The 17,459-nt window shown below is 32.6% G+C and overlaps 2 protein-coding genes across 2 annotated transcripts; one reads left to right on the forward strand and one right to left on the reverse strand.

Annotated features, from left to right (window-relative positions):
* The first annotated feature begins 1,389 nt into the window (after positions 1-1,389).
* LOC112004363 (disease resistance protein RPV1-like) lies at positions 1,390-2,254 on the forward strand. Its single transcript, XM_024036594.2, has 2 exons — positions 1,390-1,883; positions 2,248-2,254. The coding sequence occupies exons 1-2, from the start codon at positions 1,390-1,392 to the stop codon at positions 2,252-2,254; spliced, it is 501 nt and encodes a 166-aa protein (XP_023892362.2).
* Positions 2,255-11,697: 9,443 nt separating this feature from the next.
* LOC112000379 (WAT1-related protein At5g64700) lies at positions 11,698-15,037 on the reverse strand. Its single transcript, XM_024032498.2, has 7 exons — positions 14,787-15,037; positions 14,648-14,710; positions 14,357-14,473; positions 13,648-13,900; positions 13,056-13,214; positions 12,587-12,738; positions 11,698-12,286 (listed from the first exon to the last, which is right to left on the reverse strand). The coding sequence occupies exons 1-7, from the start codon at positions 14,957-14,959 to the stop codon at positions 12,112-12,114; spliced, it is 1,092 nt and encodes a 363-aa protein (XP_023888266.1). The 5' UTR covers positions 14,960-15,037; the 3' UTR covers positions 11,698-12,111.
* Positions 15,038-17,459: the final 2,422 nt, after the last annotated feature.

Below are 17,459 nucleotides of genomic sequence, written 5' to 3' on the forward strand. Positions count from 1 at the left end.
TTTATTTATGTATTTATTTTTAGAAAGTAGAGCTTAGTGGTTGAAAACTTGAAAGGGATTTTTAAGAAAACAACTACAAAACCCAAACAATATTATTAGTTAGGAACGTTTCAAATATATTGCATTTCTAACAATTCGACTTCAGAGAAGTCGATTTTACTGTTCATATCGCCTATTCCTCGCGCCACGTAGCTCAATAAATCGACTTCAGTGAAGTTAATTTGTCTGTGTAGAAATCGACTCCATTGGAGTCGTTTTCTATACATAGAAACCGACTCCACTGAAGTCGGTTTTTATACAAAGAAAACGACTCCAGTGGAGTCGATTTCTTTGTATAGAAATCAAATGCTCCACACAAACATTTGCGGCACCATGTGTTGCTGATTTTTCTTGCTAGAGGTTGAAACCACACCCAGCAAACGACGAACGCAGGCGCCGACGAACCCAGGCGCCGATTCTGACCAAACCCCGACGAACCCCAACACCGACGAGCAAACCCAGGCGCAACCCAGCAAACGAAGAAAAGGCTACACGAAAAAATCAGATCGGATCGGATCGGATCGATGCCTGGAGTTTGTTCTTCGTTTGCTGGGTTCGTTCTTTGTTCTTCGTGCTTCGCCGTCGGTGTTGCTGGGTTCGTCGGGGTTTGGTTCGTCGGCGCCTGCGTTCGTCGTTTGCTGGGTGTGTGTTGCTGGGTTCGTTTGCTGCGTTCGTGCTTTGTTCTTCGTTCTTCTGTCGTCCTTCGTTCTTCTTTGTTCTTTGTTCTTCGTTCTTCGTTCTTCTGGGTTCGTTCTTCTGCGTTTGTTCTTCGTTCTTCGTTTTTGGGCAAATCGACTTCTGCGTTTGTTCTTCGTTCTTCGTTTTTGGTTCTTCGTTCTTCTGGGTTCGTTCTTCTGCGTTTGTTCTTTGTTTTTCGTTTTTGGGCAACTCGACTTCAGTGGAGTCGTTTTCAATACAAAGAAAACGACTCCAGTGGAGTCGTTTTCTTTGTATTGAAAACGACCCCACCGAAGTCGATTTCTATGTATAAAAAATGAGTGCAAAGGACTCGATTTATTGAGCTACGTGGCACGAGGAATAGGCTATATGAACAGTAAAATTGACTCCTCTGAAGTCGAATTATTAGAAATGCAATATGTTTGAAACGTTGCCTAACTAATAATATTGTTTGGGTTTTGAAGTTATTTTCTAAAAAAACCCCTTGAAACTTGAACACACCGAAAGCAAGTCTAACTATTTCAAATAATCTAGTTTGTCTCTATCCTCTTCACTTTCCTCAACCAAACTGGTGAATGCCCTATTATCATCTCTTTAAATTCCCATTTCAATCACTTTTTTCTTTCTCCTCCTCCGTTTATATCTTCTATTTCTGTGTGCTCATAAATCCCAATGGCGCTTGTGACCATCAAAGGAGCCTCATCTTTCTCTTTCACCCATCAATCCAAGAATTTTGACGTGTTTTTAAGTTTTAGAGAGGAAGATACCCGCTACGGTTTTACAGGTCACTTGTATAATGCTTTGCATCAAAAGGGTATTAATACCTTTATTGATGATGACCTTCAAAGGGGAGAAGAAATTTCTGTGAAGCTTCTCAAAACCATTGAAAGCTCAAAGATTTTGATAATTGTATTCTCTCAAAATTATGCATCTTCTACTTGGTGTTTGGATGAGCTTATCAAAATTCTTGAGTGTAAGCAAAATGACCAGGTGGTGCTGCCTATTTTTTACGATGTAGTTCCATCAGATATACGTAACCAAAAGGGTAAGATTGGGGAAGCATTGGCTAAACATGAAGAACAATTCAAGGATAGCCAGAAGCTGAAAAGGTGGAGGGAAGCTCTAAATGAAGCTGCTAATTTATCGGGTTGGCATTACAAGCATGGGTATGTATTTTTTTTTAATTAATTTTAATTTTATGCTTTTATATAAGTTTTAATGTTTGTTTAAAGGTGGCAAATGAGGTTAATTTATATAATTCACTCGGTGTATTACACCCACCTTACAAAAAATATAGCCTCACATGTGATTCCCATAGATGTGACGTACCCTTAACTGACAAGAAGATGGAATAATTTCCCAGCAAATGAGCAAGTTTGGGTCAAATGATAAAGGGTTTATTCATTTATTTATTTATTTTGTTGAGAAAATTAGGAATATTTACATACTAATCTCCACAGCTTAAACCCATGCCCTTCCCTTACTCTGCAAAACACTTATTAGTGTCTAGTAATTCTTAAATATTTTCAGGGCATAGAGAGTGGTGCTCTCTCCTCTCACATTTATGGTGGAGTCTATTTAATAAATTCATAGTGAGGTCCATTATGAATGCGAGAAGAGATATTTCTCCATACTCCAAGAGTGTCTAAGAATTTTCTAAAAAGAGGTACCAACTTGCTCAAATGGTGTCGTATATTGATCTAACTAAATAATGAGTTTGGTTCTTAACATTTATTATTGATTTAACTAAATATATAGTTATTAGTTATTACCCGTATCAAGCCCTCTGTAAAACCTAGGGTATGTTTGGTATACTGTAATGATTATTACATGGAAATAAGAATAAGTATTATAAGAAATACGTTAAGTTGGAATATAATAAGTATTACTATTCTTTAGTATTACTATTCATTAGTTTAAAAAGAAGGTGTAACAACAAGGAAAATTTATTTTCTTTTATTTTGAAAATATGCAACTAATGGTTTTTTTAAGAAATTTTTTTAAAAATGTATTACATAAAGTGAAGGAATAGATATTTAGTACTTTTGATAAGGAATAATTATTCATCATTTTGAAAAATAGCTATTCATAAAGAATAACTATTTATTGTAATAAAAACATAATCAAATAATCGAATAGTTATGCTATAGAAATATCTTTTACATTACAGTGTTTATTATAGTCTACCAAACGTGCCCTTAATAACGGGGCATTAATACGGCCCTGCCCTTCCCTGTAGGTCGAGGCAACCTGTTTCGTACCAACTTGCCTAGAACATAATTAAGATATACAATAATATAATACTAAATTTAATTTCACAAACATAATTTTTACCAAGCAATAATACTCAATAATTTAGAACAAATATTAAGCACTAATATAATAAAATTCTAGACCAAATTAACTAACCGGACATTAATTAGTACAAAATCTCCCCTCAAAAAAAGTTATATAGTACAAAGTCTCCATATGCCAAAATAATAACAAAAACCACATTATTTTCCCAAAAAATAATACTCAATAATAAAATAAAGAAGTTAGACACTAGTAAAAAACACAAATTACATGCTAAATTGTTTAATAAAATAATACGGCAAAGTTCCTATCACCCTTAGTGGTAATTTTGTAATCATAAAAGGTATAATAGTATTTAAGTAAATATGCTTTGTGTGAGTTAGGGCGAGGCGACCAAAATCCATCCCTACCCCACCTCAGCGGTGAGGACGTGTATTTTATCATGTCCTTGCCCCATCACTTCTTTGTAGCAGGGAGACAAATTGGGGTTCAGTCAAGATGAAATTGCCATCCTTATGCATGCAAATTTATCCAATAATCTGCTTTATATATATGTATATATATATTACCAAAAAACATATATTAACAAAATAAGAAATTTCAAAATCACCAAAATACACTTGAAATCTATACAATAGTATAATGAATGAAATAACTCTAAAACCTCCAAAGTGATGGAAATACTTTTCGAAACATCCAAGATGACAGAAATATCTTTGTACCTCAAATTTAGAAAATACCCCCAAAGTAACAAAAACAACAAAATGATCAATATAATTTTTTTAAACTCTGAAAGGATTGAAATACACTCAATATCTATCTTCAAAACAATTGAATTACCCTTGAACCTCTAAATGGTCAAAATACCTCCGAAAACCTTGGTCATGACAAAATAACCCTAAAAAATAAAAATAAAATAATAAAAACACCAAAATGACCAAATATTATAATCAAATTGAGAGATGGAATAAGAATTTTTATATGAAATCTTCTCCCATCTATTTGACTTTTTCATTGAATAATTTGACTAAATTTATGGTCTATTAGATCTTATTTTGGATTTTATGAAGGAATGGGGGTTTTATTAATGAGTGTAATTATTTAATTTGGACTTTGCATTTTTTGTGTGTGGATAATTTAATAGTTGGGACTTCAGATGGGGGAATCTAAATTCTGTTAGAAACATTAGGACCTAGTTAAACTACGAAGTTCTTGGCAACTTAGTAGTTAAAACCAAGGAGTCCAAGCCAATTAGTGTTACAATATGTTGCTATTTCCGTAGCTAAACCCTTCCCCCCTAGACCCCTAAGTACTTTGTGCATGGGAAGGTGCCAATTAAATTACAAGGTTTTTGGCATAATGTCAAGAAACCCTAGTTAAAGGTCAATAGTAGAAATAAAAGATTTCAATAGAAGATAACCTTACCAATTAATTGGGTGTTTTTAGAACAATTTCCCAAATCCAAAGTATTAGAATGGGTTTCCAATAAGTTTGTGTCCTCATCTAATTAAGATGCTGGTTTTTCTATGCAACTTTGTGCTAACAAGCTTAAAAGTTTAAACTAATTTCCTTTCCAAAAGAAGAAGTGCTAGCACCTAGCATAGTGATAGTAATTACTTTAAGTTACATGCCACTTACTTTAATTAACAACACTAGTATTCACTACAAAAAAAATGCCTATTAGCGACCAAGAATTTGTGACGGACCCAAAAAGCCCTCTCAAAAAATCTTATTTGTGATGACAAAATAAAACCCTCACAAATACTTGGTAAAATGTGAAATATTTGCGACCAACAAAAAAAGCTGTCGCTATTATGTGTTATAGCCATCACAAATGCTAATATTTTGGAGGGAAATTTTCCCTCCATATTATTTGCGAGGGACAATTAAAAATCTCTTGCAAAAAGTATATTATTTGTGACGGATAAAAAAATGCCGTCACTAATACTAAATTATTTGCGAGGGCTAGGATCAACCTTCACAAATAATCATTAAAATGTAAAAATTTTTGGAGGGAAATGTTCCCACCAAATTATTTTCGAGGGACAATAAAAATTCCTTGCAAAAAGTATATTTTTTGTGCAAGTTAAAAATATGCCCTTACTAATACTAAATTATTTGCGAGGGCCACGATTAACCTTCACAAAAAATCATTAAAATATTAATTTTTTTTGGAGATAAAAGTTATTATATGATTCAAAGAAAAATAAAAAGAAACGCATAAACATATAGCACTTTGTATTCTTTAGATGAACCTTTTGTTTACAGTCTAAAAAAAAACATTTTATATACATCCTATATAAGAAAGATCTGTCCTTATTTTCTAAACAATTGTACCCATAAAAAAAATTATAGCACTTTCAACTTCAAAATAGTAGCCTAAAATTCAAGAATTTTAGCCTTTTGTACTCTCTCTCTCTCTCTCTCTCTCTCTCTCTGAAGAAGAGAAATGAAAGCAATTGATGCCACAGATTTGCAGTAAATACCCATAGCAATAAAAACCTGTCCGGTTTTAAACCTGAAAAACTATTTCCTATAGAGGAATGATGGCTTCCAGTGTTGTTTGACAAACAACATGTGGGCACTCGAAACATCAAACAAAAAAAAAGATAATATTGTTAAGCTCCGTATGTTATGGCATTGATAAGAATAAGAAAAGAACAACATAATAAATCTACGGTAATTGATAGTTGATAATGATGATGAGAATAAATAAAAGTTGAAATGAAAAGTACAAGGGTATGTTTTAGAGAAGATGACAACGCTGTTTTTCAGCTTACCTGAACAACCTGAAATCGATTGGGTTGTGAGGGGCTTTACAAGTCGGTGGTGGCTGGGGATTGTGACTTCGGCGTTATGGGAGAGAGAGCAGATCGGTGGCCAGGGGTGGCGGCGTGAGGGGAGAGAAGAGGTGTGAGGGGAGAGAGGAGTGGGAAATGAAAAGAAAGAAGGAAAAGAAACAATCTGAATGAACAAAAGAAGAAAAAAAAAAAAAAAAAGGAAAAAAGTGGGAAATGAAAAATTGGGGGAAAATTTTTGCGGGAAGAAAAAAAATCTGGGGGGAGAGCTTGTCCCATAGAGTTTTTTTTTTTTTTTTTTTTGATAAGGCTATATAATTAGAGTTTTCTTTAATAATAATAATAATAATAAAGCTTAAGTAATAAAATAATGAATTTTAGGGAGTACAAGTTGAAGGATCTAAAGGCCATGGCGATGTACAAGTCAAAGGAGCAAGAGCTTCAAATGAAAATTTTGGGAAAAAAAAGTTTATGCGTGTGAGAAATTTTGTGTGAAGGATAAAAAAATATTAGAAATATTTAACTTTTAGGATAAAAAAAATGTTTTGTCTAATAACTATTGCAAAGGGTTATAAAAATATCGCTATAGCTTAGTAAAAATTTCACGTCAACATTTAAATAAATAATAAATCACATAAAAATTAAAAAAAAATTCAATTTTTAAAATTTTTAAAAATAAAATAAGATAATTAAATTGATTTTTTTTATTCCTTTCATTATTATTAATTTTTTGGAAGAACATATTTATGTTCTTTGTGTTCTTCCCAAAATATAACTCATATTCTTAGATCAATAGCAATCAACAGTTGGATTTAAAGAAAGACGCGGTCAAAGTTTAGTTAAAATTGGTCAAACTCAGTCAAACTTAATAGATGGTCACAAGATCATTGGACTTGGTGAAATTCATATTCAAATCTTGATCAATAGGATTGAAGAGTATGGTGACATACTGATGTTGGTGAAATTTGAGACCAATTGGATAGTTAGATTGAGTAAACATAACCATACAAGTACATAGCACATATCTATCATGCGCCATACTTAGATTTGAAATCTAACTGTTAGATTTGAAGAGTATAATAAAAGGTTAATTCTAGTAAATCATGATCACAATCAAATGATTGGATTTAGAGAAATGCGTGGTCAAAGTTTAGTCAAAATTGGTCAAACTCGATTAAACTTAATAGATGGTCCCGATACCATTGGACTTGGTGAAATTCATATTTAAATCTTGATCATTAGGATTGAAGACTATGGTGACATATTGATGTTGGTAAAATTTGAGACCAATTGGATGGTAAAATTGAGAGAATATATATAGCCATATAGGTACACAACACATATCTATCATGTGCCATTCTTAGATTTGAAATCTAACGGTTGGATTTGAAGAGTGTAATGAAAGGTTCATTCTGGTAAATTATGGTCACAATTAAACAGTTGGATTTAGAAAAATGCACAGTCAAAGTTTAGTCAAAGTTGGTCAAACCCGATCAAACTTAATAGATGGTCCCAATACTACCGGACTTAGTGAAATTCATATTCAAATCTTGATCATTAGGATTAAAGAGTATGGTGACATATTGGTGTTGGTAAAATTTGAGACCAATTGGACGGTAAGAATTCACATCGAATTAAGATATATAGGGTTGGGTTCAAGTTACACTTGATGTAACTCTAAAAAATGTTATACCACCTAATAACTTATTATTGAATTCATATTTTAAAAATCCAACCGTTGGATTACATGTTCTATATGTTCTTAACATGTATGTCAATGTCATTGCCAATCAGATGTAATTTAACATCTGATATCTAAACTAATTTTTTATGCGTTATTTTAAACTACAAAAATTTGAATATAGACAATTGATTGATGACGTGGCTATTAATCTTTGATCACCTTGAAATTTTGTAAACATGAAAAATATATGAAGATAATGTAATTTAACGGTAGATTTGTCAAAATTCATATCGAATTAAGAAATATAAGGTTGGATTCAAGTTACACCTGATGTAACTCAAAAAAATGTTACACCACCCAATAACTTATTATTGAATTCATATTTTGGAAATCCAATCGTTGGATTACATGTTCTATATGTTCTTAACATGCATGCCAATTTTCATGCCAATCAAATGTAATTTACCATTTGTTCTATAAACTCATCTTTTATGCATTATTTTAAACTACAAAAACTTGAATTTAGACAATTGATTGATGAGATGCCTATTAATCTTTGATCACCTTGAAATTTTTTAACCATGAAAAATGTATGAAGATAATGTAATCTAACGGTAAATTTGTCAAAATTCACATTGAATTAAGAAATATAGGGTCGACTTCAAGTTACACCTAACGTAACTCTAAAAACTGTTACACCATCCAATAACTTATTATTGAATTCATATTTTGAAAATCCAACTGTTAGATTACATGTTCTATATAGTCTTAACATGCATGCCAATTTTCATATCAATCGGATGTAATTTACCATTTGATCTTTAAACTCATATTTTATGCATTATTTTAAACTACTAAAACTTGAATTTAGACAATTGATTGATGACATGACTATTAATATTTTATCACCTTGAAATTTTGTAAGTATAAAAAATATATGAAGATAATGTAATTTAACGGTAGATTTGTCAAAATTTACATCGAATTAAGAAATATAGGTTTGAGTATGAGTTACACCTGACATAATTCTAAAAAATGTTACACCACCAAATAACTTATTATTGAATTCATATTTTGCAAATCCAACCGTTAGATTACAAATTGTATATGTGCTTAACATGCATGCCATTTTTCATGCCAATCGAATGTAATTTACCATTTATTCTATGAACTCATCTTTTATGCATTATTTTAAACTACAAAAACTTGAATCTAGACAATTGATTGATGACATGGTTATTAATCTTTGATCACCTTGAAATTTTGTAAACATGAAAAATATATGAAGATAATGTAATCTAATGGTAGATTTTTCAAAATTCACATCGAATTAAGAAATATAGAGTTGAGTTCAAGTTACACGTGTTGTAACTCTAAAAAATATTACATCACCCAATAACTTATTATTGAATTCATATTTTGAAAATCCAACTGTTGGATTACATGTTCTATATAGTCTTAACATGCATGTCAATGTTCATGTCAATCGGATGTAATTTACCATTTGATCTTTAAACTCATATTTTATGCATTATTTTAAACTACTAAAACTTGAATTTAGACAATTGATTGATGACATGGTTATTAATCTTTGATCACATTGAAATTTTGTAAGCATGAAAAATATATGAAGATAATGTAATCTAACGGTAAATTTGTCAAAATTCACATCGAATTAAGAAATATAGGGTTGGGTACGAGTTACACTTACGTAATTCTAAAAAATGTTACACCACCCAATAACTTATTATTGATTTCATATTTTGAAAATCTAACCGTTGGATTACATGCTCTATATGTTCTTAACATTTATGCCAATTTTCATGCCAATCGGATGTAATTTACCATTTGATTTATAAACTTATCTTTTATGCGTTATTTTAAATTACAAAAACTTGAATTTAAACAATTGATTAATGACATGACAATTAATATTTGGTCACCTTAAAATTTTATAAGCATGAAAAATATATGAAGATAATGTAATCTAATGATAGATTTGTCAAAATTCACATCGAATTAAAAAATATAGAGTTGGGTTCAAGTTACATGTGTTGTAACTCTAAAAAATATTACATCACCCAATAACTTATTATTGAATTCATATTTTGAAAATCCAACCATTGGATTACATGTTCTATATGTTCTTAACATGCATACTAATTTTCATGCCAATCGGATGTAATTTATCATTTGATCTATAAACTTATCTTTTATGCATTATTTTAATGGAAAGAAATTTTTATTCACTTTTAAGAGAGAGAGAGAGAGAGAGAGAGAGAGAGTACAAAAGGCTAAAATTCTTGAATTTTAGGCTACTATTTTGAAGTTGAAAGTGCTATAATTTTTTTTATGGGTACAATTGTTTAGAAAATAAGGACAGATCTTTCTTATATAGGATGTATATAAAATGCTCTTTTTTAGACTGTAAACAAAAGGTTCATCTAAAGAATACAAAGTGCTATATGTTTATTCATTTCTTTTTATTTTTCTTTGAATCATATAATAACTTTTATCTCCAAAAAAAATTAATATTTTAATGATTTTTTGTGAAGGTTAATCGTGGCCCTCGCAAATAATTTAGTTTTAGTAAGGGCATATTTTTAACTCACACAAAAAATAAACTTTTTGCAAGGAATTTTTATTGTCCCTCGGAAATAATTTGGTGGGAACATTTCCCTCCAAAAATTTTTACATTTTAATGATTATTTGTGAAGGTTGATCCTAGCCCTCGCAAATAATTTAGTATTAGTGACGGAATTTTTTTAACCGTCACAAATAATATACTTTTTGCGAAAGATTTTTAATTGTCCCTCGCAAATAATATGGAGGGAAAATTTCCCTCCAAAATATTAGCATTTGTGATGGCTATAACACATAATAGCGACAGCTTTTTTTGTTGGTCGCAAATATTTCACATTTTACCAAGTATTTGTGAGGGTTTTATTTTGTCATCACAAATAAGATTTTTTGAGAGGGCTTTTTGGGTCCGTCACAAATTCTTGGTCGCTAATAGGCATTTTTTTTGTAGTGTGGATTGGACAGCAGTTCAGATCAGATTATGCAGCACAGTGGTTACTATCTCTTGGCTGCTCTGGATCAGTGTTATCTGCTGCACAAGATTGGTTCTAGCTTGTTGAAGTTATCTGATTGTTTAGGATTTGTTTAGGAGTTATTAATGGTTATCTTATTTATGTTTATAGGGTTGCTTTTCAAATAATGACTCTGCTTGGGTGTGTCCAACAGAGATAGGACTTGGAAATAGGATAGGACTTACGTTATTTTATCTTTATCATTAGGAATGCATTGTATGCTCAGTGGAGGCTATTTATAGTCTACGTTTATTAATAAGAAGTCATCTGAATATTCCAGTAAAACAATCAAGCTTTTGCTTGTTAAGGAGGTCCCGGTTATCCCTCGAAGCATAACCAGAAATTTATCCTTCTTCTTTCCTGTTAATTTCCAAAATTTCCTCGATCTAACCATAGCCCCACGCGGGAAAAGAGGTACTACACGCGGCCGAGGCGGGGGTCGTATCAGTAGCAACACATGTTGTTGAGTCCCACGTCAAACATATATTCAATTGATCTAAGATGTATAACTTATAAGAACAACATCAATTGAGTAGTTAATATAATATATAGGAACATCACTTAACCCAAAAGCTTAAGCTTCATGAGTTTGGACCGAACAATACTATATTAACCACTCACTCTTCTCATTATTATTCAATATGGGATTTCATTCACTCATGCATACCCAACATATTTCAACTAGTCCAAACTTCAACTGTCCCCTTAATTAGTCCATAGAATCATTGACAGCAGATATTAATAGTTTGTTGGTGTCTTTTTGTTCTTGGAATGCTGTTCATTTCTTTAGCAAGGCCAAATTTCTTGTCCATAGCTTGGCAAAATGGGCTCTTTTTTAATATGGTGGGAACTGTTCCCATCTTCTCTATCCCCAGTTCTTTGTTGTGTAGTGAAGGTGAAGAGGGAAACTTCCTCCCTATTTTTTTGGTCAATGAAGAATTTATTTAGAGAGAGAGAGAGAGAGAGAGAGGACAATCAAATACAAAACATAGAGAGAAAGGAGTAAGGAAAAAAAAAAATGTGATCCTTAAGATTTAATAGATAATCAAGCTTTAGATAAGGCTAAGCGAATCATGCTTAGTTAATCCTGATATTGGAAAATGGATTCATGTAGTCAACCAAATAAGTTGGTAATGTAAGTTCATTTAGTTGATTTGATAGTCCTCAGTACAACGAGCACAATTGTGGAAATACGAAATGTCAAAAGTTCCTATATTATTAGTTTTTTTATATATCTAAATTAATACGTGAATTTTGGCATCAAAGAGAGGAAGGAGAGATTCAAACTAGTAAACTCTTCTTCGTGAGACACCAACAAACTTGAGTTGGTTAATACTTCATTAAGCGAAAGTACAGTGAGTTTAAACTGGTTCATATTGAGGGTAGGAATTCATGAATTCCATAATGATTATGGTTCCTCGTAATTTTGAAATATGGATGGAGCGATCACCGGCAAATAGTTCAATCAATTCTCATGCCTTCTCGAGGAGCTTGGTTGCATTTAAATACTGAACTCCTGGCTATATCACACAAGCGAGGGTGGTTCATTACTAGCCACCTCTTCCCCTTTCGAGTCTATACGTGGTAATGGTATTTCAGATTGAACTTGTGCACCGCTTGGGATATCAACACTTTGTTCCTTGCTCTTTCCCCACAAAACGCCGTAAAGGCTAACAACCAACAAGATCCCACCTAAGACACTACAAACAGAGAAAGATAATTAATGTCACACATAAATTTCCCTCCCTGATTGCATAACAAAATGACCAAGACTCTCTCACTAATTTTGAAACATCAAAAACTGCCAACTTAGTTTTTATGGTCTTTTCAAACATATTCGTCGACAAGAAAAGAGTTCACGGGTGATCATCAGAGCAAGTTAGGTCACTAAGTTATCCAAATAACAGTCTTCCCCCATTAACAAAAAAATAAAATAAATTAAAGATGCATTACTTGAAGACTAATAAAAAAGGTATATTGTTATGGCTGGACTAACTCACCTGCCTAAACTAATGACGTCGCCTAAGAGAAACACCGAGCCAATGATTGTAATTATCAGATTTAGTGGTGTTGACATGGCTTGGAAAACTGGCCCCTTCTTTTCTATCACCCATGCTTGTAAGTAGTATGAAACTCCAGTCACCAGGGTTCCCTGTCAGAGAATGCAATTGCCTTCGTTATTGTTAAGCAAATTCAAACATGAAAAAAGAAAAGAAACTAGGGAGACTATTCATATACATTAAGTCATTGACCATGTAAAACTTCATATCTCTATTCAAATATCAATCAATTAGTTTAGGAGGGAATATCAAAGTAAGTCCAAAAAGTTCTATGTCAAATTGACAGGTCCAAAATTTTCTTTTTCGCTAAGTCATTCAATAATCATTTTTTTTTAACTCTTGTGGGTTTAGGATACCACACCATCCAATGTATGGGGAAGACATGTCCAAGGATTATTTGTCTGCTTACACAGTAGACAACTGTTAGTAATCTAAGGTCCCAGCCCAACTTCCACTGACGAGGGTCTCTTTCGAAAGCAATGGCTACAACAAATGACTGAATTGCACTTGATAGGCACTGAAGGTTGGTGAAGGTAAGTTTTGAAGAGTAGCTTTTGAGAACCAGAGCCTGTATTGATCAAAATCAGTAACTCTGGTTAGTTATTACAAACATGGATTAGCATCTTATGGAAATGAAATGATATAATATTTAAGTTAAAATATATGATGTGAATCATCAAGAGAAAAGTAGATTTTAAAATCACTTTTTTGCCAATTATGCTTCCACTGCTGTCCCTAGAAGCAGAAGGCAAAGTAATGTTCCCTAGGAGGTAATACAACCGACATGTGCCTCTGGTCACATATATCAGATATGACCAAGTAACTAGAAAGAGTGACATGTGGTCTGATTGCTTCAGATTTGACATGGAGCATGGGAGATCTAGTAAATGGACTCTTCAAAATTTTCCCTTTATTTCTACTTTTTATTATTATTTTTTAATCCTTTGTTAGAGCAATTTTGTGGTTGATAAGTAGCACAAATTAATCTCCTAAAGTAGTACCTGAAGTACAAGCCACAAACCCCAACAAATGATTGAAATGAACAAGAGGAAACATCCCAGTGTCCAATGTTTGCCAGAAGAAGCATGAAGTTGTTGATCTTGGTTGTTATGATATCCAATTAATGGATGATGGATTAAGGGTTTCATCTGAGGGCCATTGTAAAATGCAAGGATCATCACACCAGCCATGCACACTATCATACCTGCAACCTTTGCAATCCCAGGGATTGTCCTCAATGTCACTTTCTCCATCCTGCAAAGCAGTGACTGTCAATTGACTCTAACAAATATAGCTGAACTGACTCAACAGGCATAAAAATTAGTATAATTTTACAGCTTCTTTGGTAATTTTATTGCAACTAACTTTTGATCAAACACAAAACTTTCAAAATTTTGGTACTAAATGAGCCTTAGTTGGGAATTTGACTGCTGACCCAAGGGGGAAATGCAGGGGTAGAAGCTTCTTTATGCAAAAAGACATCGACAATTTTAAAAATAGGTGCGTCTTTATGCAAAGTACTTTGTTTTACCAGAGTATCTAAAATAACAAATTTTTACTACAAACATTACAGACTATCTAGTTTCTTGGCTTTCTTTCTCAATAACATTAAGAAAATGGTGAAGAAAGAAAGAATAAAGCAATAAAATCTGTATGTGACCCACACACACACACACACACACAAATGAAGGAATGATTGCAATTAACTACCTGAGCAACACTGCGAAGAAAAATGTTGTGACAGGAAGGCAATTTACTGTTGCAGCACCCAAAGTTGCAGACGTATAAATAAGGGCGACACAATAAACATTCAGGGACAAAGTAATCCTGAAATGCAAAATAGCTGAGAGATGTATAGATCTAAAACTTCCTCCATATCAACAATATCAAACTTTTCAAATATAATTCACAATGTAAATTCATTACATTCTTGAAATGACTACAAGTTAAGAGGCATTTCTTTCAAGGGCACCAAGAGAAAGCTTTAAAAATCATACATACCCCACAAAAGCAAGCACAAATATTTTGCACAAGATCATGAATGACAGCGGTGTTGCATTCTTCCTGGAATCCAAAACAAAACAACAAGGTTACTCTTATGAAATAAACAGCAGAAAGAGAAGAAATCATATATAATTACCGTTCAAAAATCATGACGAGAGGGAATAAGAAAACAGTTCCAACTAGTTGTCTATAGAACATGAAAATGTAACTGTTCATGCCATCATTGAACACTGCTTTGGAGAGTAAGATCATGCCAGCATATATAACTTGTATTAAAATCACAGCCAAATATGACTTCTTTGAACCCATTGACAATGATATAAGCTTGAACCTCTTGGACTTATGTTCAGGTAGATCACAAAGACTGAAAGTGGTTTATATAGGCACCTCAATGATGAGAAATGATAAAAATCATAAATAAATAACCCATACCTTGTATTATTAGGATGATTATAATAATTTCGTCAAAAAAGGATGATTATATTAATGGTTGCTAATGATGGCATCGATTCTCTAAGCAATATCGGTAATACTCTGTTGTAGCATTTTAATATTAAATGATTCTTAATGGAAAAATTAATTTGGGTAATAAAAATCTACTCTACAAATCTAACAGAAAGATTAATTTGGTAATGAAAATCTACTCTACAAATCTAATGGAAAGATTAATCTCTCTCTCTCTAATGAAATCTAATGAAAATCCAATTAGATTTCAGTTTAATTCTCAATTTTGCACCACGTGTTCTATCTAATTTTTTATTTCGTGCCAAGTATATTATTGAGTGTAAAAATCGAAGAGTTCAAATCCAATTAGATTTTAAATTGGATTTCAATTGGAGTCCAATTTTGCGCTATACATCCATCTAAATTTTAAAAAAATTGTGGCAAGTAGATTATTGGGTGCAAAAACTGAAGAGTCTAAATCTAATTAAATTCTATATTATATATATATATATATATATGTTTTACAAAAGTATGTTTTAAAAAAAAGTGTAAGTTAAATACTATGTATAATTTGAACATTTTCTTAAAAAAATGTATAATTTGAACAGTATAATTGTAATTATTTTTAATTGTACCTATACATATACACCAGCTTAGATAATAAAAATCTAAAAATCTACTCCATTATTAACATGTAACTAAATTATATTAATAGATCAAAAACTCCTTACCTATCCCATTATTAATATGTACTCCCATTAAATTAGATTAATGGACTTTGTAGGGATAAGGGCCCAAAATTGTATATTGGGCCTTGGGCCCTATCCGAGAACATTGGCATGTCCAAGGAGGGACAAATAGCCATGGGGGATTCCAATTTAGGGTCTCATGAGTTAGAAAGAAGTAGAAGACAGTTCGAGGAGGAATTTCTCCTTGGCCATGACAAATATAGGTCAGATACTTATTTCAATGACGAAAATAATCTCCATAGAAGCTCTAGTGTTAGAAGCATACCTCACAAACACACGAGAAAGAAAGGAACCCAAAAGTATCTAGGGAAAAGCTACTACATCCGTATTAAATGCACTGCAGCTACTTTTCTGGCTATATTTATGTAGAAAAAACTCTTGAACAGTGCTTCCTTGGCTACCGCAACTCACAGAGAGTCAGAATGGGTGTTTAATGGGACAAGCACTTGAGTAGTGGTTGGGATGATTGACAACTAGAGGGCCAAGATCACCAGGAAAGAGATATATAATGTGAGAGACCCCTGAAGAAAGGGGGATCGGAGAAATAGAGAAAGAACACTGTAGCAATCATAGTTGCATTTGTAATCAGTTCTATTGATTTACGCCAAGATTCACCTCCTCGGACCGGGAATTTATTCAGTCCTTTGTGCCTTGTTCTTGCTTGATCATTTTTTAAACCCATACTAGCCATTGTTAAATTCATTAAGGCCTAGTTCTTTAACTCACTCTCTACAAATTTATTGTACTAGGCTCATTGGGCAACATCCCACACGACTTGGGCTTGGGCCACAAATCATGTCCCTACAGACTTAATTAATCAGAGGTTGGAAAATAGATTTAATTATTATTAATGGATTAGATTAATTTAGGTAATAAAATTCAAGCCCATTAGATCAATATTAATATCTAACAATTAATTTGGGTAGTAAAATTAAAGCCCATTAGATTAATATTAATATCCTGCAATGAATATTGAAAGTCCCACTAAATCAGCTTAATGGACTTCATTAGCCAAAGGTTGTTGGTAAAGTATGGTGATCTTTCTGTGGAACTATGGGTTTCAACACCTTGTGCAAAGGTTATTCAAGCCACACAGCATTGTTGGACTATTGTATCTAGGAGGAGCAAGTTAAAGAAGGTTTGCACTAATAAAAAGTTTTGATAACCAAGGCCTTGAATCTCCTTAAAGAAGCAAGTGTTGCAGCTTGGTCCAATTTATGTGGCATAATTTTTTTTTTTTTTCTGTATTATGTATCTCCAATTTTTGTTTTGCTCCAAATATTTAGTTGGCACATGATAGCATCACTCCACCCCCCCCCCCCCCCCCCCCCCCAAAACTTGGTACAATTTCGTAGGTGTTGTATCTTAAATTCGTTAATTAAATTAAACCATGTGTTTGCATTGACAAATAAGTCACTGTTGAATTTAGTTGTTATGAAAAATAGTAACACTACTTGTATTGCATTGATTTATGCAATCACATGGTTAAATTTAATTCTTAAAGGTGAAACAACTATGAATAGAAACTAAGTTTTAAGTATTGTTTTTATCACCGCACACTTTTAGCGTGATGGTCACTCCACAAGTACATAATTTTTGTGGGGTAGGAGGCAAAG

The sequence above is a fragment of the Quercus suber genome, unplaced genomic scaffold (assembly GCF_002906115.3).
Source record: "Quercus suber isolate HL8 unplaced genomic scaffold, Cork oak 2.0 scaffold_62, whole genome shotgun sequence".
Taxonomy (NCBI): domain Eukaryota; kingdom Viridiplantae; phylum Streptophyta; class Magnoliopsida; order Fagales; family Fagaceae; genus Quercus; species Quercus suber.

Bases quoted from the DNA above. Each gene is read 5' to 3' on its own strand.
- LOC112004363 (XM_024036594.2), top strand. From the start codon at position 1,390: ATGGCGCTTGTGACCATCAAAGGAGCCTCATCTTTCTCTTTCACCCAT.
- LOC112000379 (XM_024032498.2), bottom strand. From the start codon at position 14,959: ATGGGTTCAAAGAAGTCATATTTGGCTGTGATTTTAATACAAGTTATA. The intron at 13,901-14,356 runs GTAGTTAATTGC...ACTGCTTTGCAG, and splicing joins TTCTTCGCAGTGTTGCTCAG to GATGGAGAAAGTGACATTGA. The intron at 13,215-13,647 runs GTACTACTTTAG...TGATCAATACAG, and splicing joins GTTTGTGGCTTGTACTTCAG to GCTCTGGTTCTCAAAAGCTA.